The 26,226-nt window shown below is 43.0% G+C and overlaps 1 protein-coding gene across 2 annotated transcripts in view; it reads right to left on the bottom strand.

Annotated features, from left to right (window-relative positions):
* PLPP3 (phospholipid phosphatase 3) overlaps positions 1-25,759 on the bottom strand; it is a 67,098-nt gene extending 41,339 nt beyond the window's left edge. The window contains exon 1 of one of the 2 annotated variants that reach the window (XR_015951037.1): positions 25,054-25,709. Coding sequence is in view for 1 of the 2 variants with exons in the window: in XM_035121564.3 (XP_034977455.1) it covers positions 25,054-25,192 (139 nt within the window). In the remaining variant the exon portion in view is untranslated. Of the gene's footprint in view, positions 1-25,053 lie in introns of both variants that reach the window. The other variant, XM_035121564.3, reaches the window with a different exon arrangement.
* Positions 25,760-26,226: the final 467 nt, after the last annotated feature.

Raw genomic sequence — 26,226 nt, 5'->3', positions numbered from 1 at the left:
TGAAATCTAATCATCAGAACTGGGAACATAGCACTGGGCAAACGCCACCAAGGAGAGCCCAAGCAGCGGCTTAAGTGGGTAGTGCACGATATAGCTCTCAGGGTTCATTAAAGTACGTGTGTGATCCCTTTCGCAGGCAGTAACATTTTGAAATTTCTCACGGTCTACCTTCTAACACTGCCAACATTATAAACCTATCCAACATAGAGCAAGAACTGTAAATAACTTTACAAGAGCCCCAAGAGCTAAATCAAAGAACGTTTCCACATCACTGAATAAATTGGTTCAACTGATACTGATCTGAAAGCTTCAGCAGTCCTCTCTTCCAAGACTCTGAGCATCCTAAGATATACATGTGCATGTGTGAGAGAGAAAGAGACTGACTGACTGACAGACAGACCGACCGATGGATGGAAGGATGTCAGGTCACTGTCGTTCGTTTCTACCTCCCCACTCCCTAGCTAAGCTTAAAAGCTGTTTTGCAGAGGCGGATTTAGGGGAACGCAACTGGTTCCGTCACAGTGGGCGGTGAGTTTCAGGCACACCGCAGGGGAGCCACAACTAAGTTACTGAATGGAAGGTGAGATGCCGGGGGGGACGGACGCTCAATTTTAGTGTCGCACAGGGTGTTGGTGATATTTGAGACACCAAAGTCCGCCACTGTTGCTTTACTTCAGAATATACATATGCATATTTAGTTCTCAGAGTGCAACCTGGGAAGGCTAGTCCCTTTTTAAATCCTGCCAAAATGAACTTTTTGTCACTCTTCAATATGCTTCCCATTTTGTTTTATTTTTTTAAAGCCTGTCAAACTTCACAAACGGAGCAGGGGTCTCTCTGGCAGAAGTTCATTAGCTGCCTATGTCTTTCCATTGGTGGATCATAATTAAGTGTAGAATCTGCTGCCAGATTCTAATCTTCAAAGGGAACGCCAATTAAACCAGCTGCTTGTAGATTCACAGGTAGATAAGTTGTGACATTTATGGAAGCAGCCTGCCCAACACCATATATATATATATATATATATATATATATATATATATATGAATTCTTAGTGCTCCACAGGGATATATACAACACCATCTGAGATTGTGAGGCACATGAGTAAGCAAAAAAAAATTGCTTCAGTGTGAGGTATCTTTAGATATGATCAATCTATGGTAAATCCCAATGAAATGACTAATCGGAAGGATGACAATGGCTACATTTGTTCTCTATGGACTAAGAACATGAAAAAAGCCCTACTAGATCCAGCTAAAGGTCTAACCAAGCACCCTGATTTCCAAATGGGTCTGGAAAAGCCACCAAACCAGACATGATGGCAAAGAAATGAGAAGAGTCTTAGCTCAGGGGTAGACCATCTCCTTAGCCTACAGAAGGTCCCAGAAGGTTCAATCACTGGCATCTCCAGTTAGGACTGGGAGAATACCCCTGTCTGAAACTGTGGAAATCTGCTGCCAGTGTACACAAGACTGAGCTGGGTGCACCAGTGGTCTGACTTGGTAAAATGCAGTTTCTTATGTTGGTGTACAATAGCCCTCCCTGGCTTTTGTTCTCCACCAGCTGTATTCAATGGCACACTCCCTGTGAACATGATCAACAGCCATTGATAGGCCTATCTTCTCTAGATTTCAGTAATCCATTTTTAAAGTTATCTAAGTTAGTGACCACTTCAATGAAATACCATATTGAAACCCTATGCTTCCAGGCTCAACCACATTGACTTCAAGAACACAGGAAGTTGTATTATTCTCTACTCGGCTTTGTTTTCTCACAAGTTCAAACAATTCCCCCCCCCCTTCCCAAACCAAACTTGCGTGTTTGTTAATCCAATTGTTTCTTTAATTCATCCTCCATTTCCCAGTGTTAATTGCCACCTCCCCCACTGAGAAGGCAGATGGTCTCCCCCATCACTAGCAGGTTTTCAGTTTGAGGCTTCGGACAAATTGTGACAATGTGGGATACTGTGGGAACTAATTCATTATGGAGCTATGAATTTCCGACACTGGGAAAAATATGCATCGCAATGCCAAAGCAGGACATACAAGCCTCAGAGGTGGAACAGTGACATTGGAGGGTACTGCAGCTGCAAGCTGTTCTGAAGCACCAGGAATCAGCCAATAGTAGGTGGATCGCAGAAAGAGGGCTGATAAAGCCCTGTGGATGGTGAGACTCTAACTGGGAAGGGGACAGAGACACTAGTGAGAGGCTGGTTGGCAGAATGGGCAAGAGCTGAAACACAGGAACCTCTGAAGAATATACCTGACAAATCCCTCTGAAATCCCAGATTTAAGAACAGTTAAATGCTGATATACTGAACATGTTCTTCCGCATTATAGAAAGTGGAGGGAGTGCTATATTTAGAGCTAGGTTCAAATCTCCGATCACAAGCACAAGACTCCTTTGCACATAATAGCAAGCATAGATTTCTACTGAGAGAAAGGGCACATGATGTAGCCACCTTGCTAAAGCTAAGAAGATATAGGTCTCATCCAATGCCTGGATGGTAGACCACCTAAGAACCCAAAGTACATTCAGAGTGTACATATGGGGAAGCATTGGCTAATTATGGGTCCCCAAAAGATGCACTTGTTTTACTTATTTATTTGTACTTTTAGCCTGCCTTTCACAGAGTGGCTCCACAGCAGATTATAAACATCACAGCTTAATAATGATGATGATGATAATAATAATAATAATTTTATATGTCGCCCATCTGACTGGGCTGCCCCAGCCGCTTTGGGCGGCTCCCAACAGAATTTTAAAAACACGATAAAACATCAAACATTAAAAACTTCCCTAAACATGGCTGCCTTCAGATGTCTTCTAAAAGTCAAATTGTTGTTTATTTTCTTCACATCTGACAAGAGGGTGTTCCACAGGGTGGGCATCACTACCGAGAAGGCCCTCTGCCTGGTTCCCTGTTACCTCACTTCTTGCTCTGAGGGAACCACCCTCGGAGCTGGACCTCAGTGTCTGGGCTGAATGATGGGGGTGGAAATGCAAAATATTATTTAAATCATAAAGCAACCCCCCCATGCATGCTACATATATTTGTAAATGCCTTTCTGATGCACACAAGTTTTACATTTTTAGGTGTACACATTGAACTTCTCTCTGTACATCCAAAAAGAAGTAAAGGGGGATTGTGGCTTGGGAAAGTCCCTAAAAGTGAGTTTCAACATCCCATTGGCAAAACAGGAATATAAATGCCTTTCTTTAGAGGGATGCAATGAGGCTGAGTGACCCCAGACTTGTACAGCATTTTATTAATAATGGAGCATATCTACTATATATACACTGTGTTGATGGTGCCTAGAAAAATATGTACAACAGTAAATGTTATCAATGGCAGAAATCTTAAACAAAGGATTCTGCCCTGACCTTTCCATCTTCATAATACACAATATATGAATCCTTGAAATATTTGAGTGGGACTTCCAAAGTATGAAGTTCAAAGCCAAAGCCGCCCCTGCACAAATCTGTCCATTAGTTTTTATGCTGTCTGAATTATGCATTTTCTAGGAGAGTTTCCACCTAGGGGGAAGTCAAAGGATCTTCTTCCTTATCAGAGCTGATGCTCTCTGAGCAAGTGTATAGTATTTCTGCAGCTGACCTACATCAAATGCATTCTTCTGATAACTCGTATCAATCCATATGCTGCATTTACCAACCACTTCAACAGGGATCATCAACCCAATGATGAAAGAGAAATACAGCAAGGAAATCTGTTATCTGGCTTGCGGGCTGTAAGTCATGAGAACTGCGTGCTGACAGGTCACACTGCCATTGTCCTTCCGCAGTACTCCAATCAGTCTGCTTTGTGAATAGTTCCAACTGCTATCATGGAATTGGCCCAGCCTCAGAGCTAAGAGAGGCAGACTACTCTTGAAGCCTGTAAACAAAAATACCATGGGAGATAGGGAGCAAGAGAATGGACGCGTGATAACGTCTATCTCCCTACAGATTAGTGTTGCTATAGACCGGACCTTGGACTCCCAGCGGAGTTGGAGGGGGTGCCATTCGATGGATCAATGGAAGCTCAGCACGAGTTGGAATGTTTGTTAGCCCTAACATTAAGCAAACAATTCAAACAATCTTGCAGATGTTCTGCAGTCAAGGAAGGGAAGAAAGAGTGCATATGTATATAGCAGGGCAAACCACTTGCGTGGGGGGTCACTACTCTTTCTTTTTTAAGACAGATAATTGTTAAAATAGTCGAGGAACTTCTCATCTTTATTCTATTTGTTATTTGTTATAGTCTTCCTGTCGTATGAACAGAAAATAGAGGGTAAGAATGACGATCCTGACCAAAGACACTCAGTAAACCATTAAAAACTTAATAGTCTTTCATGTCTGACACTCTGGTTTGGACAGAGCGCTAAACCATAGTCCAATATTATGGGGATCTAAATTATCTTTAGAACAGGGTGAAGAACCTCAGGCCAGGTGGCTGAATGTGGCCTTTTAAGCCTCTCTAATCAGACTAAGCCATGCTGTGTGCCCAGGCCGTACTGTTCGCCTGTCTTGCTCTGTTCCATCCTTGAGCACTTTTGCCTACCTGGAATGGGTACTTGAACTGTGATGATGCTTCTTGCTTGGGTAGACGGAGAGGTATGTAGTGGCATGTTCTGAAACCTCTGACGTGCGTGGCTGAACAGCAGCCTATTGTACAAAGATGTTGCTCCACCCAATTTTGCTGCCTCTGGACCCACACACCGCAGGTACGTGGCCCCTGGAAAGCTCCACACTTGGGAAATGCAGCCCTGAGGCTGAAAAAGGTTGCTTTCCCTGTCTTTAGCATCAATAGAAGCTGAAAATAAGGGGTGAGGGGAGCTAGGCCACCTCCTAATACAAAAAAGGTTTTAAACTGTGCACAGGGCATCAGCTTCCTGCATTGCTGGGGGTTGGACTAGATGACCCTCAGGGCCCGACTCTGCGATTCTAGGATTCATTTCTAACTGCTTTTCCAACATTGACAGGATAGAAATTCATTGCGAGTTCATTTTTCCTTTATCCAGTGGACTCAAAATCCACATGATAAGTGAAATTGCGCAACCCATCAGCATCTATCCAGCAGCAAAAAGAAAAAGAAAAAGAAGGCAGTTGCCCAACAGGGGACTTCCAAACAATGTAACATCACTTAACAGCTTTTATCCTAGTGTAGGGGTCAGCAGTCTTTTAGAGCCCATGTGCAAACTGGAGACGCTGTCATGGGCACTACATGCACACGCACACATCAGTCAAGCACACACTGCTATCTATTCTATTGGTTACAGTACAATGCTTCTTCTTAACCTAATTCAGCACAGCGTGGGGACTGTGTCCTGGAAGGCTTCTGTGGGTGCCCTGCACCCATGGGTGCCACAGGGGTGACTCCTGTCCTAGTTGCAGCTATAGCTAGAGTCCCAGAGAGTGGTGATGGTGATATGATGAGGTCCCAGAGAGTGAACAGCAGTGCAGTCCTGGGTTTCTAGTAAACGTGTTAATTCAGGGTCCTGTTCAGGTGAAACACCTGTGAAAATGTGGGCAGAATTTTTGCACTCCAGGTGTGTGTGTGGACTAGGAGGACCCCTTCCAACTGTACAATTCCAAGAGTCCTGGCAAGATTGTTGGGGTCGCATATGCCTGGCCCCTGTCTAACTCAGAACACTACACAGAATTGTGAATAAATAAAGATACCTTCAGACGAGTTCAGATTGAACAAAGAACAAATCTTTACAGACCTTCAAAATTTCTGCCAAAGATAACACTTAATATCTGTATGTTTGTTCATTTTACTCCTTAGATGCTCCAGGAGGAGGGCAGTTAAAGCTGCACATTCTAAAATAAATTAAGATCACAGAAACAGCTTGCACTGCATGGTTTGTTGACCTCATAGCACCTTCAGAGCAATACACCCTTCCGTCTTTTCTCTTTTGATTTAAATTAACATTTCCGCATGCTTCAAAAGAAGCAAGTCTTAACCAGTCATAAAAGGGTTTTGTTCACCATTAAGATTTGCTAAAATAAACTAGGAAGAAATGGGGAAATATGAGGCTGGCATTTTATTGCTGGCTCCCCCCCTTTTTTTTTTGATAGCTTGCAGTTTTCTCTAAATTGTAGTCTACAAGCGAAATTGTTAAGCTCATGTAGTACCAAGTGCCATATTATGAATTTCTGGCAGCTTTTGCTAACCTGGTGTCCTTCAAATGTTTTGCACTGTAAGTACCAGCAGCCTCAGCCAGTCCCAAACATCAGGAGGGTACCAGATACAGTATATCAGATATATGTTGTCTGCTCTACAAGCCATTTTGCCATGAGTACAGAACTTTAGAATAATATAACTATACCCAAATCAGGGATGATGAATTTATGTTGCTGGACACAACTGCTATTACCCCAACCACTGACCAGGTTAGCTGGGGATGAGAGTCCAATAACATCTGGAGGGCAATAATCATTTATTGCAATTTAGTTACTTGTTCCTCCCCAACACAATTAAACTTCTCCCTCCCTGCTTACATCCACCGTGCTTCAAGTTCTGCTACCTGGATTCAGGCATAGCTGCCAAGTCTCCCACTGAAAAATGCAGGATCACTAGTGGTGCAGCACTGGAAGTCGCTTCTACGCATGTCCGGACAGGGCCGTCTTAAGCATATCTGGCGCCATGATGTGAAGATCCCTCTGGTGCCCCCCCCGCCCCGTTTCCCAGCGCGGTTGTCTGGCGGGTGCAGCGCGGCTACCGCGGGCACAGCAGCATGGCGCCCCCTGGCGGCCCAGTGCCCTGGCGCCCTGCACCACCCAGCCTTGCCGTAGGGCCAGCCCTGTGTCCGGACATGCGTAGAAGCGACTTCCAGTGCCGCGCTACCCATGTCTGGGCACCAAAAATCGGGCGGTGCCAGGACCCCAAAATGGAGCCTCCCTGGCAGGTAAGAAATCCAGGGAATTTATGGGATTTTTTCCCAATCCAGGCTGCCAGCAGGAAACGGTTTAAAATACGGGGATTTCCCACAAAAACGGGAGATTTAGGTTGAAAAGAAAGGCAAATGCATTTGCCATGATGCAGCAGACCTTAGCCCGTCCCTCTGCAATCAACAGAATGGGACTTAGTCAAGAGTAACCTAAAGCCAAGTGTAAGTTAATCATGTCTAATGTTTGCTGAAATGTGCCCAGAATGCAATGAGTCAATAATTTTTTTATAGAAAACTAGCATGTGTTTGGAGGAAGGAAGGATCTGCACCAAAAAGCAGAGAAGAGAGAAGCTAAACTGTAAAAAGAATAGAGAGAAAACCCCCTAAAGCTGAGTCTGTAAGCTTTCAAACAAAACCATGCTGTTCTGAGTACTACTTCATTGCATCTATCCAATACATTTCTGCTCCTCTCCCAGAGCTCCGGATGCCTCTTCGACCCAAAACTGCTCTTGAGCAAAGCCAAACCTCAACTTTGCCACTGAAAAGCTTCTTTGTTTGCCATCTCTTTCCAATTCAGCATATCCTGTGACTGAACCCTGCAGTACAGTATAATACTCACAGGCCTTGGCAGCTGGAGGGTCTGCTAGCAGGTCTATGGTTCCCATAATAGCTTTCCAAACTTCAATGCCGGAGTATATTTACTATTAAGGAACTCTTTCCGGTGAGAGGCGGGGGACAGGGTGTGCAGGCAGGGAGAACAGAAACATTAACAGAGTAGGAAGAAAGAGACAATATTACAGAACGACTTCAAAAACTTTTATCCTTAATTACTACCAGAGATCTAAAGGCATTTTCACCCCAGGTTAAATGATAAGAGGTAATCAGCCTCTGGCAGCATCTGTTGAAGATGCAACAGAAAGATGGAAATAGTTTGCTTTGTTTCTTTAAAGATGCCACTTTGGGTAGCAACCACATGTTTGGCCCAAGGTCTGTGCTGAAGTCCTTTGCTTTGCTTTTTTTCTGAAGTAACTTTAAAGTCCTTATCATTTCTTGCAAACCTGATAAATACATGCTTTAGGGTTTGAAAGCCAAACAACACACAGTTCAAATTTCCCATGAGTTACTAAAGTTGCCATTTCTAAATGGTATTTTGCATTACTGGGTTTGACTATCACAGAGTGAGTGCAGGCCAAGAAATGTCATCTTCTTTTATAGGAAACTAAATATGAGCATTAATTAAGGTCAGCTAGCTCAACATATGCTTTCAGCTTGGAACTCTGCTGAATTACTGTTCCAAGTGTGCAGCCAGCACTCATGTATGTTCATATACTGAGAGAGCTTTAGGATCTTTTGCTGGAGTAATGACATGTGCTTGTTATGCCCACAGGAAGCTCTCACACAGAGGAATAAGGAAAGCTTGGCTTATTGTATGAAATAGGAGTGACAGAATATATAAAAATGCTGCTTCAGACAGCAAAGTTGCAATCTAAGCAGGCAGCAAATTCTACAATACACAACAGCGTGTATATGAACATACACGAGTGCCGGATGCTCACCTGTGAGTCCAGGTATAACACTACATGCATAAACTCTGCCTGCTTCCATTCCAGATACCTGCTACTACTTGGTGGGGCTGCACATGGAAGGGCAACTGTCACTCTCCTGCATATGAAAAGTCCTTAAAACAAGTTGAACCATTGATCCATCTATCTAGGACTCATTTAACAAAACTACAACAACTTTGGTTCCAAGTGGAAGACCAAAATCAGAAAGAAGCATTCACAGGTGAGAGCGGGGATCTGCTAGGATGGTTTTGTAAACAAAAGCAGCACTAACATCATTTTTACTACCGGTAATGGTTAAATGTAAACAATTGTCCAAGCTAAGCTAGGGCACATTAAAGTGGGCTTATAAACAGATCCTTCTAAATACAGGCAGGCGGGCGTTGCCATGCTAATCTCCTAATCCTTCCACTATGCTATCAAAACTATTGGAGGAGCATGTGAGCTATGCACCCCAGTGGGTGTGCTGAATCAGTTCACTGGAACCACTCTCTCCAAGCATTTCCTACTCCCACTGCAACTAATTTATCAGCTGATGCAAAGCCTATTGAAATTGATGTCACATACCAGTTCTCACTACAGAGAATTCATAGCTGCCAAGTTTTCCCTTTTCTCACGAGGAAGCCTATTCAGCATAAGGGAATTTCCCTTTAAAAAAGGGAGAACTTGGCAGCTATGAGAATTGTGCTTTTGAATCTCCCCGCTCTAATAACTACAGAGAATCAGGAACAATCCCAGCCAAGGGGAAAAATCCAAGTCACATCCAACAGTTTTGATCGCTCTTGGTATCCACACCATACTGCCAATTTTGCAGTGGTGAAGACTCACTGGGTTGCGACCAACTGAAGAGGCCCTTATCCAGGATCCAAATAAACAGGAATTATGTGGTTCATTTAAACAAGAGGTAAGATTCAAAATAGCATCATGTGGCAGGCAGTGATAATTATCAGGATTGCAGGGGGGGGTGCGATTTAAGTCTTGGCACCAAGGGGACAGTGTCTCCCAATGCAAATAGTACCTCCAGATGAAAGATTTTCTATGGGGAAGCAGCATGAAATGAGAGTGTTAAAAATCCCTTTCCCCACTGGCTGCTATCCTGATAATTATTAGCTCTCCCCCCCCCCCCGGCTATTATCTTCATTAAACAACAACAACAACCATGTGGGTTAAATGCAAAGCCTCGTTTAATGCCTAATTTGGCCCTCAGTCTGATCACCTTTAAAGGCTAATCATGCACATGCCAGGGAATTAGTTGAAGACGATGCTTGCTGGTGTGCAGTCTGCTCTGTGATGCCAGAAAAAGAAAAGGCTGGGTTTTGGAACACATTCCCTAGGACAGACATAGCCAAATCTTCAGAAAGCTTCTTTGTAACCTTAAAACGTGTGAGGATATTTCTCTCTCCCCTTAAATGGGCTCCCTCCAAAACTCTATTTGACTTTTCCATGGGTTTGTGTTTGTGAAAGATTCATGCCAAATGAGTAAAAAAAAACCAAAAGGGACGTCACAAAACTTATCCTTTTAAGGGAAAGGAGGGTGAGAGCAAGTATTCTTTCTCAGAAGCTGGCTCACACGCTACTCTAACCCTTAATGGCATTTCAACAAAGGCCTTGAAATACACAGAACCAAGCGCTCCTTCACACACAAGACTTTTGTCCTCAATAGGTATCAGCTCTGTGTAGGAAGGAAGAACTGCACACAAGGTTTTACACAGTAATGTGTACCTGTGACAAAATAGACATATAGCAATGTGCATTCTTCACAGATGGTGTACAAGTTTTTGTTCCGTATTGTGACAATTGTAAGTGCAGGAGGAAAACAGCGTTTTCTCTTATTGATGTCTAATTTGTCCCTTAGTCCTTGGTTCTTGTTTTTCATGAGACAGTCATTAATGTGAATATTTACCTGGTCTCTGGGGGCCCTTCCTCTACTTGACTGAAGAAGCATAAACATCATAATGAGACAAAGTTGGACTTGTAAACTTCACAAGATTTATTTAATTGAGCACTGACTTTTCCAACTTCTGAAAAGTGTTGTCTCATAGATGGTAGAGCAAAACTTTCAATATGATCAATGCAAACAAGAGTGTCTTTATGGATCCTAGAGTGAAACTATGGCTTCCATGTCTTTCAGATTAGTTATTGTGCCCTTCAGACTTTGTTGGACAATAACTCCCATCAGCCCCAGCCAGCATAGCCAGTGGTCAGGAATTATGGGGGCTGTCATCCAAAACATCCGGGGGGGGGCATCATGTTGCTTATGCCCACTTTAATGAACTACAGGTAAAGCATTAGTTGCTCTATCTTAATCAAACAGCAGGTGGTACAAAGTGTGCCAGGAACAGAAGAGTCAGTTACAGTGGTACCTCAAGTTAAGTACTTAATTGGTTCTGGAAGTCCGTACTTAACCGGAAGTGTACTTAACCTGAAGCGAACTTTCCCATTGAAAGTAATGGAAAGTGGATTAATTCATTCCAGACGGATCCGCGGAGTACTTAACTTGAAAGTACTCAACCTGAAGCATACTTAACCCGAGGTATGATTGTATTAGGATACACCCAAATCATTCTGTCAGGAAATTCATGTCAAAAGACAAAATAAGGGAACAAAGTAGTGTCACCATCCAATCTTACTAAGGGGCAGGTGGATCCTACATAGAACCATGAGCAAGATTCAAAGAACAAGGTCCACCAGCAGGACCAAGCTAAACCTCTGTCCTACCTTACCATTCTTCTCAGACCACCACAGACTATTGCTTCAGTAAAAAAGGAACAGAAAAACAAACCCACAACAAAGAAGAAAGTTCAGGCACTAAAAAGATTCAGCTCACCAAGTTGCCAGAGTGGTTTGTACATCAGTTACCCTTTGGTGATTTGTGGCTTGTGGTTTGTCTGTCTTGTTAAAATAGGAGGTACTTGAGGGAGCAGACTCTGCCACCTCGGGACTTGCCAATCTCCTTCTCTCTTCCTTGTTTTTTGATAAGCAGCTTCCCAAGTTGTGATGAGTCTGTCTTCTTTCCCCTGCTGCTCAATGTGCATGCATTGATCAAATGAGTGCTAATCAGAAGGTAAGAAGAGGGAAAAGCAATTTCCCTCTTTCTTTGAACCAGGGCAAAAAAATGAGCGTGGTTGCAGTCTTGGTGTATTTTCCTGAGTTCAGCAGAGTATTAACCCAAATCTTCAGTGGGCCAAATTGGACATGACCACCATTCATGTGTCCACCCTATTCACATGGAAAGCTGGGGATGGAGCTGGCAGTTACTCAAGCAGTAAAGGGGCCATTAACGTTTTGCCTCCCATGCCTTACCTCCTGATAGCTGATTGCTCCAGCCGGGTGTCCACCATTCCTGGCCCCAATACCAGAAGTGAGCTACGAATGGGCAGAAATGGCTGAAGTAGTGAACTGGAGGGATATAAGGCATGGCAGGGTTAGAACTTTTCTAGATGCTTAATGCCCCCCCCCAAAAGCCCCACTACCTGCCATCTTCTGCTAGAGTCTTCATATGTCCTTCCAATAATTGGGGGTGTGACATGTGGGAGAAGGATTTCCACACAGGCCTCAGTGGACCTCAAGTAAAACTGGCAAATACTTGGGCTTGGATCCATAAATCCCCCCCCCCCACGGAACAAAGTCCACTTATGATAGATGTGAGACTACTCCCAAGTGATTTAGTGAGTTGCATCAATTATCTGTAATCAATTAAAATTCTTTCTCCCCCCCCCCTTTTATGAGGGGGGAGACTTTCTGGGAACGAAGCATTTATCCTCTGGGGATCTGTGAGGGCTGCCTGAGTGAGAAATACAGTTAACTGCATTCAAATGACCAGTTTACCAAAACCTTCTGGGATTATGGTATTCTTTTCTCAATGCTTTCCTCAAAACCATGGCGACAGACTCTCTTTTGCTAAGGAGATCTTAGCTTGAAGTTCTTGGCCAGTTGCCATGGATACCAGGCTTATACAATGCCTGCACTGAAAAGCAACAGTGGGAAAGACAGCGAGCTCAGGCTTCTGTGCAAATTATGGACAGCAGGGACTGACCTCTGCTAACAACTTTTGTGGCTGGGGTGGGTGGGTTGGGGAATGCATCCCCTCCCCAGGACTGAAACAACTTTCAAAGAGCTGGAGCACACACATACTTCACGTTCTGTCCGTTGTTGTTGTTTTTGAATTAAATGCTTAACCAAATTCATTAAAAGGAGGGGGAATCTGCCTCCATTAGGTCTGGAAACAGAATTAATTTGCATGCTTTGGACGCTATTATAGCACAGGCAGAATCAGACCCTTGGGCAACTCAATGATTTTCTCTTTTTTAAAAAGGTTTTCAACATGATTGCACTAAGGACCAGTTTAGAAGAACAGCATTTTGGGATTCAAACATGAGATGCAGTTTTGCCACTCACTTGCTGTCAAGTGCAGTGGGTAGCTAAAGGGTGTGTGCCGCAGCAGCAGCAATCTGTCAAAATACTAGTATATTACAAGGCAAACAGTTATTAAAGCCGCTGTTTTCACTTGAAGTTCCAACTGACAGGTGTTTGCATTATTTGTTTATTTTAGTGGGAAACTTGAAAAGGAATGGAAGGCGATCTCTCTGAACCACCACTAATACAGGATCATCTCTAGACAAGTTTCTCAGACTCTGTGACCTTGCCTGCCTTCTACTTTCTGCCCCCCCCTTACACAACCCAGGGCCACCCTGTTCCACAGCAGAGCATGCAGAGATCCTTGAAGGCAGACAAAACAACTGAGCCCATTCTCCATGCTATCAGAGGAAGGTTAGAGATGCACCAATAAGCTCAGTTGTTGGTTTTTTGGGTGGTTTTTTATTTATTTATTCTGGTACTCCCTGCAATATAGGGACATCATAACACTGTACACCCTTCCATTGCTGGTGTCAGACTGTAATACAAGAGAACATAGATAAGCATAAATGTGCTTGAAACGTTGAAACATATTACCAGAGGCTGGAACTACACTCCCTTTTGTCTAAAGCAGGCATCCCCAAACTTCGGCCCTCCAGATGTTTTGGACTACAATTCCCATCATCCCTGACCACTGGTCCTGTTAGCTAGGGATCATGGGAGTTGTAGGCCAAAACATCTGGAGGGCCGCAGGTTTGGGGATGCCTGGTCTAAAGAGAGAGGCATGGGAGGGGATAGGACACCCTGTTTTGTCTAGCACTAGGTCAATTGTTTTGTCTCATAATTAGGGCAAGGACCACAAGTTGCCCAGGTGTGAACTAGATGCTAAGCAATGCAGCGGTGGTTATATGAGCTGCATCAGTGACACAAGATTGCTGTGACAATGATTTTATTTCACCTGCAGGGCCCTTTCCAGCAATTCCAATGCAGCTGGGGATAGGTTAGAGTGTGCATATGTGGGGGGCGAGTTGTGTGAGAGTCGGGTTACGTGTATCTTAAGTGTGTGACAGAGGCAGGGAGGGTGTGTATCTGTGTATGAGGCATACAAAAACATGTGTGTTTGAGGGGGGGGAGGGAGGATATGGTGGTGACGGTTACTGTTAGGCTGTGCCCACTGGCATGTAGTCGGACTGGCTACCCACTGCTGCAAGTGTCCCTCAGAATCAAAACGATTGCCCACTTCTACTCAGCATTTTAGCCTACCTATCCCTTTTAGGCACCTGCTAACTTAGCATGGCAGGCCAGTTCATTAAAAACAGCAAGCATCGGGTCAAATGCACCAGGGTGACAGTAGATTTCATTTGTGAAGTCCCTGAATTCATCTTCCAGGGTCTCTGTCATTTCTCTGCTTATCTGTGTCTTCCTCAACATTCCACCACCCATTTAGTCTCCCAGGATTCATCAGAACTGCAGCTGACAAAGCCTTCAAAATATAGGACCTTCCATACAACATTGTAAAGTGTGAGTTACCCTACTCCTTTCCTTCCTTCCTCATCAAAATTGTTATTCCTTGAAGACTGTGCCATAAACCTTCTTAAAGCTCTGCCAAAAGGTACGTAAAAGACTCATCTGATCTTTGGAGTCTGGAAGGAATGTAATGAAAGAAAGGGAGAGGTTTGCATCATCCACTAATGTCAGCCACAGGTTTCTGACGTTTCACCAATAGGTTCTGATTCCATCATTTTAGAATCACTCAATTACTTCACCAACACTCCTTTTAACACAATGCAACTTTTAATGCAATGATAACGCAATCATGCACTGATTAACTTGTCAGATGTTGCTAAACCTTGTCAAGCAGCACTTTGCCTGTAGGCACTGATAATGCAGAGGAGAGCTAATTCGAATTGTCCCAAGACAATATATTGAGGAAGTCCTCTTGCTAAGCAAAGACTCTGTGATGAAATCATATACAATATATACACACAGCTCATTATTTTGCAGGTTGACTCAATCAACTTCCCCAGCAAAATCAAGAACAAGTAAGAATTTTCAGGCTGAGTCATATCAATGGTCCATAAAACTTATTGACAAGAGATCAGACAAGATGCCTAAGGCAGGTTCACAATCAGAACATAATAATAGTGATATACATTCCTAATAGTTACACTCCAACCCAAGGTATGATCAACCTGCCAACCTGGTGCAGTCCATTCATTTTGGACTACAATTTCCATCAGCTCAAGCTCTAACAAAAATCTCAAAATGGAGATTGAGTTTGGCTTTTGGGGTTAGCTTCCACTGACAGGCCTAATACCCAGTCAATCAAATATCTTTTAAAAAGCTTATTGGATAACATAAGAAGTAGAGTTTTATGGGTCTCAAGACTGAGAAAGTGACTGATTCATTTGATCTACTCCAGTTTGATTTTCTTTTTAATTACAAGTTGTCACTAGAGGGTCTTTCCCCCTCAACCATGAGCATAAAAACTGTCGGCCAAATCCATCTAAAGGTGGCTTAACCCTCTGTTTTATCACTTGTCTACTTTTTCAAAGCAATCGCAACTTCTGGCAATTTCACATGCTTCTCCTCCCGATTAGAGTCCTTAGACTTGTAACTAGTTGAATCATCCACCAATCAAGTGAAAGCTATACCCTTCTGAATTTCTTTTGACAGCTGTCAAAACAAAAGCCTCATGCACAGAAGCCTGATTAAGGGGCTTAGTTTCCCACCAGCAAAAGAGCCTACACATTGTGGGAATGTATAAACTCTGGTATGCTGAAAGTTGCAAGGTATGCCAAGGATTAAAAAAACAGAATGAAATGAAAGCAATGTTTGAAATATGGCACAATGCGGAACCTCTGCAATGTAGGTCTTCAGGTGCTGATCCCATTTCACCAGGTCAATTTCAACAACAGTGAAATTGCAGTACCTTTCCTTAAAAAAAAAAATTCCTTCCAGTAGCACCTTAGAGACCAACTAAGTTTGTCTTAGTCTCTAAGGTGCTACTGGAAGGAACTTTTTTATTTTGTTTCGACTATGGCAGACCAACACAGCTACCTACCGGTAACTTTCCTCAAAAGTTCGTGTAAGTACATAAGATGTTATCACCTTCAAATATGCAAACAGAGCTGCTAGCTGCTGAACTAGAAACAATTCACTTTAATGACCCTGCATAAACTACCCTGGGTGTTAATGCATTCTCCCCAGTGTTTCAGTGGTCCATTCTCCTTCCAGCAAAAAGGGGAAATCTGGATGACGGGGAAGTTGTCATCATTCCCATATAAGGTCTTACTGCATCAGAGCTACTAAAACAACAAGGACTTCATTTTCTCCTAGTGGCAACCATATTGGTACACCATTCAGGCAATGCAATATGTGTAGAGAAGTAAGCTGGTTGACAGAGGTACAAAGTCTGTTTCATGAGCACTCAAACACACCTGTCTTTTAACACTGTAAACACCTGTCTTTCCAACCTGTAAAAATGGAGATGTTGATAATGGATTGCCCACTGGGATGTTATCAGAACTTATTATAAGGTGTGGTTTCAAATCAGGCATGCAAATATCATGTCACCTTGGAAACACAGTGCCATAGGAACCTGCCTTAAAACAATTCAGACCATTGATCCAAAGGGGAAATTAGTATTGTTTGCAAGGATTGGCAATGCTCACCAGGGTTTCAGAATTGGTTTCCCAGGCTCACCTAGAGGATAAGCCCCTTTCCCTTACATCTTGAGTGAATATTGGGAGCATGGGCTATTTATATCCTGTGGTTCCAGTATATCTGGTACACAGAAGGGTGAAAACACACTGGAAAAAATGGCAATGGCAGGAAAAAAGGGAAACTGGGCAACATTTTGTTATGATACAGAACAAGCATTTGCTGATGTAAATGGAACCAGCAATCCATGCTGAATCAAACATACCAAATCTGTCATAATCTTAGACTGCGGCTGCCAATGTTTCTCCAGGTTGATCACAGCTTGAATAACTGACAGTAGGGAAGTACAGCTGCAGGCAACACTAATCCAAAAGCCAAAAACACTATAAGAACATCAGTAGCAAGTGGGGAGACCATTCTGTTCCATAGAGCATAGAGAGGGGGCCCTGCGAGCTGAGGCTGATGGGAATTAGAGTCCAACTTCTGGAGGGTCATAGGCTCCCCAGCCTTAGAGTAATCAAAGGGCTGTCTCAATAGAAGATTTCTTATGCCTTAGGGTGAGATGCAGTTAATGATGAAACATAGAAAGGGGCTAAGCAGAACCAATATTTCATATGCTCCAGGACCAACTATGAGCAATGGATATATTATGTGATAGAAAGCAAGCTAGATTAGTGAATTACTGATTTCATAAGACTTAATTATGAGATCTTATATACTTCGGTTTGCAGACCAGTTTCCTTTCTATTCTTTCTTTTTTGGCTGTTAAAACAATTCAGGAATCCAAGATTCTTAAAGGAGACCCGTTATTTCACAACATCCCCCATATAGCATTTGTCCTCTGTTCCAGGCACCAACACTTTAGGATGACATTTACTTTGGAAGTTATTCTTACAAACCACTAAGTCCAGCAGAGTTCACACAAGCAGAAGAGATAGCAAGCACATTATCAGCTCATTATCCCCTGCTTGCTCTTGTTGGCTGGTATAATAAAATAAAGCTCAGTAGCTGAATCTGGGATAGCAACTGTGACATAGATATACAGAGTTGCCAGTACAAATACTGCCCTTCTAAGAGGAGCAAACATTGAAAGTGTTTCAGGAAGCCTAAGACAAAATCAAGCAAGATGCTTTATATTACAAGGAGTTGTAAAAAGCCTGGAGAATATCTATCGCTACCATTAATACCTCAAGTTATTCAAGATATAAATAAAAGCAAAACCATGGGAGGCGGGAGTCTAATCTAATCAATCATCTCTCACACAACTTCTCACACAAGGTTGTAAACAGTCCTAAACTAAATGGGCAAATATTTCTATGACAAGGTCTATTTGGAGAATAATCCTGGTAGGAAACAAGGGCTTCAGAAACAAAAGATATTCAACCAATTCATCAATAGAAAGTGAATAAATTCCTTGTCTGAAAATTCATTAAGGACTTTAATTATTTTTAATCAAAATCCAACTTTTCCACCCTTCAGATAAACTGTTTTCTTAATGATTAGGTAGAACATGAGAAGAAACATTAATTCACACTAGTAATAGTTTGCAAGTACCAGTTGTAGCCATTTCTTTCTGACATCCAATCATAAGAAATTTAAGACACAGTTTTTCCTGCTATTAGTTGGCTCCACATAGTCTATACAAAACAATAGTCCAACACAGGATTTATTTTTATAACCATTATTTTTCTTTTTTTCTTCTGCATCTGTGAATAAAATGGAACATTCAGGTGCTTTCATGAGACACAGAAAAGGAATTATTGCTAAGATGGCAAGGAGAAGAAGACGGATACAAACCTGATCCATCATTTCAAATTTATCAGTATAATTATGCAAGTCATACATGTCTGCTCAGGATTTACAGTGGTACCTCTACTTACGAATAACTCTACTTACGAATGGAGCTCCGTCCGCCATCTTGGATGCGATTTAGATAGGATTTTTTTCTACTTACGAATTTTTAGATAGGGTTGCTTCAACTTACGAATTTTTTCTCCCAATGCATTCCTATGGGATTCTACTTACATTTTTTTTTTCGACTTACGAATGTGCGTTCGGAATGCATTAAATTCGTAAGTAGAGGTACCACTGTACTCCCAGGTAAAATATCTGTAGGATTCTAAGTACATGTGTATAAGATTTCACTGCAAATTCCTGGTATTCAACCAGCCTAGCGTCTCTATACCTGGGTTCTATAATACTGAAAGCTAAATATGTTCTGGCTTAGTAATAAAGGAGAACTAATTTGAATATGCAAATTCATTTACCATCTTTACTTCATTTTCGCTCACCACATTATTGTTCCTGTTTTAGAAATTGGAGGCTGAGGAATAGCAACTTGCCTAAGGCCACTCAGTGTTATGACTCAGGTGGAACTTTCAATAACCCATTAACTCTGATCAAAAGTTATTTAACATAACACTAGATCTTCTCCAACAGGCTCTCGTTTTCCTTAAGTAGAAAGCACTTGTTGTTTCAAACAGACATGTGAAAAGCAAAGTGTCAAGTTAGGATTAGATCAGAACCAAGTGCTTTTGCAATCCTGCAGGAATATCTCCAATATGTAACCTGCGCTGAGGAAGAAATGCACTTCTAACAATACATCATCTGCAAAGCTCCCCAAGAACCTTTGTTCTTGACATGCAGCTGATAGCACAATCCTATCCATGTTTATCTAGAAATAAATCCAAAAATCTTCAATGGGACTTACTCCAAGTAAGTGTCCATGGGATTAAAGTCTGAAGCACAGAATAATTTTGCCACACCGCAGGTATTTAAGAAGCTCATTCATTCCCATCACTGATGGTACACTATGTAACTGTAGTACACTTCCTACACATATATGGATGACTGAATGAGTTGAGTCTTCTTCAAGTGTTCAAAAATAATGGAGAGCTCAAACTAGGAAGAGGAATGGGAGTGTGCATGCTGGCCCAACCCCCAATGTCTTCAGGTGCGCTAGGGGCACCTAGTCCATCCATCTTCCTGCGCTGAGTGCAGATGTCTGAAGGGAGCTTTTACATGCTTGGCTAAATGCTCTTAGAAACATTCCTAAAAGCAAAGTGGCATACATTCTGCACATCCTGGGATTGTCAATGTGTGAAAGAATGCTGGCAGTCTCCCAATGCAAGAACAGCACGTGCATCTCTCGGAAGATATGCAGTTGCCTGTGTTAGGTATTAATGGCATGGTTAAATGTAGGGCAGGTAGTAAATTCCCTTGTTCTTCTCAATCTGGCACATGTATTACTACCACTCTGAATATGTTGTTTGATATGTCCAGGCCTACAGTCACTGTTATAGCAGAGTGAACAAGTGAAGTGGCCAGGGAGGGGGGGCACCACCACAAGCACTGGCTACAGAGCTGTGAATATCTGCTAGCAGGTTCTCACACCTGGTCCCCACACCATCTTGATAGCAGCTGGGATAACTCATTTGGCAGAGCAGTGTTTCCCAAACTTGGGTCTCTAGCTGTTTTTGGACTACAGTTCCCATCATGTCTGACCCTGCTAGCTAGGGATGATGTAGTCCAGGCATCCCCAAACTGTGGCCCTCCAGATGTTTTGGCCTACAACTCCCATGATCCCTAGCTAACAGGACCAGTAGTTGGGAAGATGGGAATTGTAGTCCAAAACATCTGGAGGGCTGAAGTTTGGGGGTGCCTGATGTAGTCCAACAATAGCTGGAGACCCAAGTTTGGAAACACTGCAGCAGAGCAACAAATTCTTCATCTCAAGCTTGTGGGCCCCATATATTGGGCAAAAGATTGCTGCATTGCAGGAGGTTGGAACAGAAGACCCTTGTGGTCCCTTCCAACTCTACAATTCTATGATTTGTGCACTCCTGGAAAGCTGACAATGCTATCCCTAGGCAGGGATAAATAGAGTTAGGCCATGCAATCTGATCTCTTGCATGCTCTATTTGCACCTCAAAAAATGAGCTGAAAAAGATGCAGAAAGGGGTAACCAAGGGGGCTGAAGGCTACAACTTTTGGGGCTTTTATCTTGGAGAAAAGATGGGGCAGGGAGATAATGGGGTACATACTTCTTCACGTAGCACCTTAATTGAACTAAGGAATTCACTACCACAGCATGTAGCAACGGCCACCAATTTGGAAAGATCTAAAAGCAAATTAGACAATTTCATGCAGGATAAGGCTTTTAATTCCAGAATCAGAGGCCATATGATACCAAATACCAGTTCCTCAAGGGTTTCCCACAGACATCTGGTTGGCCACTGTGGGAACAGAATTCTGGGATAGATATGCCATTGGTCTGCTTTTGTAGGACTCCTTTTATGTTCTTAGGATAAAGGATCCTATGTTTCTACTAATCACTTTTATGCTGTGCATATCAAATAGTTCATTTCCTCCAGACACTAGAGGATGAAACTTTTTCCACAGGTCCATATTCATGTGGGATTATAAAGCAAAATGCTATTATTCTCCCTCTCTGCCTAATATATTTGTGCCTGATAATAGAGAACAGATGAAACGATAAACTGCAAAAATTAAACCAAACTGACAGTATGAAGAAAAATGTGCTCTAAGCAGAAACAATCAGTGTTAAAGGGCTGTGGTATCTGGATAATTAAAGTCACATGCTGTTGTGTTCTTCTTTTCTTTCTTGGAAATCCATTGATTTTGTAACATTAGTATAACTGAAAGATTCTTCAGCGTGTAAGCCATTCATAGAAAAGTTGTTTGCAGTCCTGTAGCTTTCTTCCAATACCGGACCCTGCTAGATGTTCATACAATGTTACAACTAAATATTCACAGCTGGGAAGCTACTTGGGAGTACAGGGGCAGAATGACAAGATATGGTGCGTTGGCTTCACAACTGAGGCAAGTGCTTCATTGAAACTCTCTTTAATTTTCAGTGTGTTAAAACTCACAGCCTGATCCTATTTGGGTTCAGTCATAAGTAAAGCTCCTAGAATTCATTACTTCCAAGCAAGCGTGGATAAAATTTCACTTTGTGAAATTTGTAATAAGCTTAATGTGTTTCCAGAGGGGTAACTGCTTTCAAAAACCATAGTCTTGTGGTATCTTGTTTTTATCTTTTTCTTGTTTTCCAGAAGATTCCAACTCTTTTTAAGAAACTGATTATGGCATAAGGCAAGCTTTCATGGCAATATATGATTACTGAAGCACTAAAAATATTCAATAGTAGATACATGGAGAGCTCTAGTAGTCAAGAGATGTGTTATTATCGTTAGCTCTCACCTTGTTAAATTGATCCTTGTGAGTTTTACCTACCTAGCATTTTCTTAGTGAACTTCAGACATCCAAGTAAGTATTGCCTATAAATGCTTTTATCATATAAACTAATTAGCCACTAAGGTGCCACTCCATAGTCATCTCATTATGACATATCTGTACAAAGATGCACCATTGATGTCCATATTTCTCATAGAGTAGAGTGGACTGTAAATGATGAAATCCAGCTATCAAAACTCAGCTCACTGTTTCTTATGCACATTTTCCTATAATTGTGACCACCACCCCCCCCCGCTGTAACCACAATACTGCTTCCTCTTTTTTAATGCTCCAAAAATTAATGAGCATAGTTTACAATGCATAGCTGGCATAGCACACAAATGTTAGGTTACTCTCCCAATAACTTATGCTCAGGATTGGAACTCAAGTCCTTGACTCAATGTGCCATCATGAATTGTCTTTGGTGAATTACACACCATCCACTACACCACAGTGCCCCCTAGACTCTGTTTACAGATATATCCCTTTTCTTTTTTGCACTTTGCCCTATAAACAGGTTGTTATGATGACAGAGGAGAAAAATAATGATGCTTTCTTGTGTGTTAGAAAATTTTCATTGAGCACAATCCCTCTTCATGTTGCCTCTTTTAGAGTGAATGACAAAACACCAACTAATTTGAACTGAAATAGTATGCCTGTGAGCTACATCAAGAAGATTTCTACATTCAAAAACTCTTAGAATTTCTTAAGTGATACAGAATGGTTACTGATCGGTTCACCAAACACCAATGGATTTCTCCTCAAGAGAAATGAGCAGCAGACACAAAGATATTTTAAAGATGCTGGTTCACTAAATGTTCATCATATGATACATAAGAGAACAATGAGAGAAGATTCTCTTTTCTCAAAACAAAGCCTTACACATATGCAGCATCTCAAGTGCCGCGGAACACGCCAATATTCCACTTACACTGACGTTCTTCTATAGTAGAGCTATTCAGCTCTTGGGATCTAATTGCTCTTAACACGCACTGTTATTATATCCACATCAAATTGTGCAGATTGGACAGCAGTCAGCATTATTACAGATCCCAACAAAGCCACATGCTACTAGCGTAAACTACAGTGTCTCATTCCATTCTGTACCAGCTGGGATTCCCTTCCACAGTCTCTTAATGCCAATGGCTATGTTGCTTCTCACGTTGCATTTTTAAGGGTACCTAAACATTTGAAGCAGGAGTAAGACTTCGAAAAGACGTACAGTCACTCATCATAAAACCTTCGTCTTGAATGTGAAATGGCCCTGATCTGGATTCAGTCAGGTGATCAGACATCCTTATTTTGTTCTTTCTCTAAACATCACAACCCCTCAAGCATAATAAATTACTGGAGCCAGGACACTCGGAGAACTTCAAAAGGGAGTAATCCTTTCAGTGTCTCCAAGCTTACTTAGAGTAAGAAGCTTGAGACACGCATTTTTACTTTTTCCCTATGGCAAGCTATTTAAAGGGGCAAATCAGCACTGTATCTTCACTATCAAGAGAAAACGGGAGCGTATGTCAACAGCACTGTTTGTTTTGTAAAGTTCTTTGGAGCACTGACAGTCTGAAGAAAGGAACAATCTTTTCAGATAGAGGGCATCTTTCTGTCCTGGATGGTTTGCAGTGTTCCTAAATCAGACAGATATTTGTCAGGAGCAGATAGGATACCCAGACAGCCCTTAACACACCCTTTGCACTATAATTCCCATCAGCCCCAGCCAGCACAGCCTGTGGGAATGCTGTCCCAAACATCTGAAGGGCACAAGGTTGGCTGATATCCACCGGAAGGTTTCAGCCCAAGCTTCTGCACACTCGCCACCTTTTTGGAATACTCTATGCCTCCGATCAAGAATGGTGGCATGAAAGCCACCATAAGCTAACTAAGACACCATAGTTACATGCTAGGATTGTCACCTTTTAACATTTCCTCAGACAGGGTTTCTGTGCCATTAACAGCTGAATGGTAGACAGAAATGTCAAAGGTGAAGCCTTTCCAGGCATGGAGAGCTAGCGCTGCTGGCTTTCCTGTTCGGTTAAAGAAACAAGAGCCCTAACAGAGAGGAAAAGTTTGTTCTTTCTTTGTTTCCTATACCCTTTCAGACAACTACAGGAAAACCCTCATTTTAAGGAACACCCCCATTTTAACCAAGACACTTCCCTGGAACTCCACAAGGTAGAATTCAAAGCAGGTCAAGTACCGCAGCACATGCTTTCCACTCTTAACACTGACAGGTCACAGATGTGTGTTCCTCTGTGTGTGTGTACCAAACAGCACAACCAAACTTCACCTCTCCTCTCTTTCCTGCAAGCCACATTTTTACCCCTTCCCTTGGAAAACTGGGGACTTTTCAGCCACAAACTGGTTTGAGAGTAAAATTAGCTTCAGGACAACTGCTGCTAGCTGGATCTTTTCTTGAGGTCGTTGTAATTCCTTTCTCCTTTTTTCTTTTAAAAGGCACACAAAACACTCCCTCGCTCCCTTTCCCACTACAGAAAATCCTTTGGAGGGCACCTTTGAAGCCTATTCTTTAACCAGGAGCAGCCAAGTGAAAAGCATGCCTTGTTTCCCTGGCTGCTCCTCAGGGGCCAGCTGGGATGGGAGATGCTTTGTTTACATATGAGGCTCAACTCATTTGCTGGGACATCCATTTTATTTGGACGGGCACCAGGGCTGGTTTGGGTTTCCATAATTTTCTGTGGTTTCGCTGGGTGCTTTCCTAGAGTAAAATGAAGCCCTTAAAAAAAAAAAAACCTTCTTGGCATCAACAACGCCCGGCTGCCCTAGCTCGTGCATTTTGTACACACAGTACGGCATAGATTGCTACTTAAGAGCTCTTTTGCAACGCAGTGGAGCGCTTTGCTTTGTTTCTGCTTGCTTTTTCCTCCCACATTTTTATCCTTTGGCATCATAACCCATCATGAAACCAGAAAAGGTCGGGGGAAAGAAAGAGAAAAAAAAAGCTTGCAGGATGCAAGATGGGGAGAGGAGAGGAATCTATTCCGAAGAACTGTCTTCTTGCAAAGCAGAGAGCGGCTCCAGAAGATTTGTTATGTCCCAGTCACAAAGTTTTGTGGTGTTTTGTTGTTGTTTTTTAACGGAAAAAGCAAGAAAGGAGAGTGCAAAAGTGAGCAACCAAGAGAGTAAAGACGAAGAGTGGAAAGAAGAACGGGACACTGGTTAGTTTTAGCAGAGAGACTGCTGGAAGGAGGAAAAAAATAGTTGTGCAACCCTCTCTGGAACTGCTTCTTATAAAATCTGAAGAAAGTGAATTAAGATGGGGGAGAGGGGGGGGAGAGAGTCGCTCGAGTTTTAAATCTCACCCATGAAGAGGCAGAAGAGGTCGAGGCAAATGAGCAAAGCTTTCTTGCTGGGGCTTTTACTGGGGTTGTTATTCAAGGCAGGGCTGCCGCCGTTCTTGCTCTCGGGAGCCATCGCCTTGTCGTACTTGTAGTTCTGCATGGCAGGCAGGGGAATCGCCTTTCCCAGCTGCGTCTCCTTCTCGCCGCTCGGGGGTCGCGCTGGGGAATCCGGGCGCCGAGACCGGGGCTGCTCGCTGCCTGCTCACGTCGGAAGAGCGAGCAGGAGGAAGGGGATTTGCAGGCGGCTGCAGACTTGTCCTTGTGGCTGCCTCGGCCAGGGCCCTTCGGCGTCCGCGGGGAAGTTTTCCTCCTCCTCCTCTTCCCAGGCAGCAGAAAGCGCGCGAGTAGCAGCTCCCTCGTCGGCTGCGAAGACCATGCAAAAAGAGCACAACAAGGAGGGAAGCGAAAGTTTTTAAAAAGTTGCGAAAGTTTGGCGCAGCGTGATCGGGAATCCAACCAATCCCGGCTGGCGGCAGGAGCGGAGCTTGCAACTCGGCCGGTCCCTTGCCAATGAATGGCGAGAGAGAGAGAGAGACAAGCAACTTGCACACCCGGCCGCGTCGAAAGTCAGGCTTCGGCTGAGCTTGTGTGATCTGACGGGGTTACTTCTGCACTTTTAATTCCTCTGATCCTTTTCCACTCCTCTCTCTTTCCCCTCCTTTTTTTTTAAAGGTTCCTACGGGCTATCCAAGTACAACCCCCTTCCTGAAACTGACATATACATATGATAATTAACCCCACATCCCCCCCCCCAACCAGGATGAAAAGAGGCAAGAAAATCCTCCATATGCCCCTAGCGCCCCTTGCGTTCAAAACAAGCCTGCTGAGCTCAGTGAGGCAGGACGCAAATCTTGCTAAGGTGGAGTTTCTCTCTGACGATGCCCTCTCTTCCTCCCCCCCCCGCCGCCCTCCCCAGTCCCCGTTTTGCTTGGAAGCAAAGCTGGAAAAGTTTGCTTTGAAAACTTCCGCTGCCTTTTGGTATATCCTGGACGGAGCGTGGGATTTAATTCTTAGTGGGCTCCTGCAGATAACACTCTTCGAAGCCTTAAGAGTAAAACAGAGTTTGCGAGAATATTGGCTTTAGTAGAACTCAACCCTGTTTTTCATAGAGCTCATCCCTGGGACATATATGAG

Source organism: Zootoca vivipara, chromosome 7, assembly GCF_965207765.1.
Source record: "Zootoca vivipara chromosome 7, rZooViv2.hap1.1, whole genome shotgun sequence".
Classification (NCBI taxonomy): domain Eukaryota; kingdom Metazoa; phylum Chordata; class Lepidosauria; order Squamata; family Lacertidae; genus Zootoca; species Zootoca vivipara.
The sequence above is the reverse complement of the archived record's forward strand: the minus strand, read 5'-3'. Positions and strand labels throughout refer to the sequence as shown.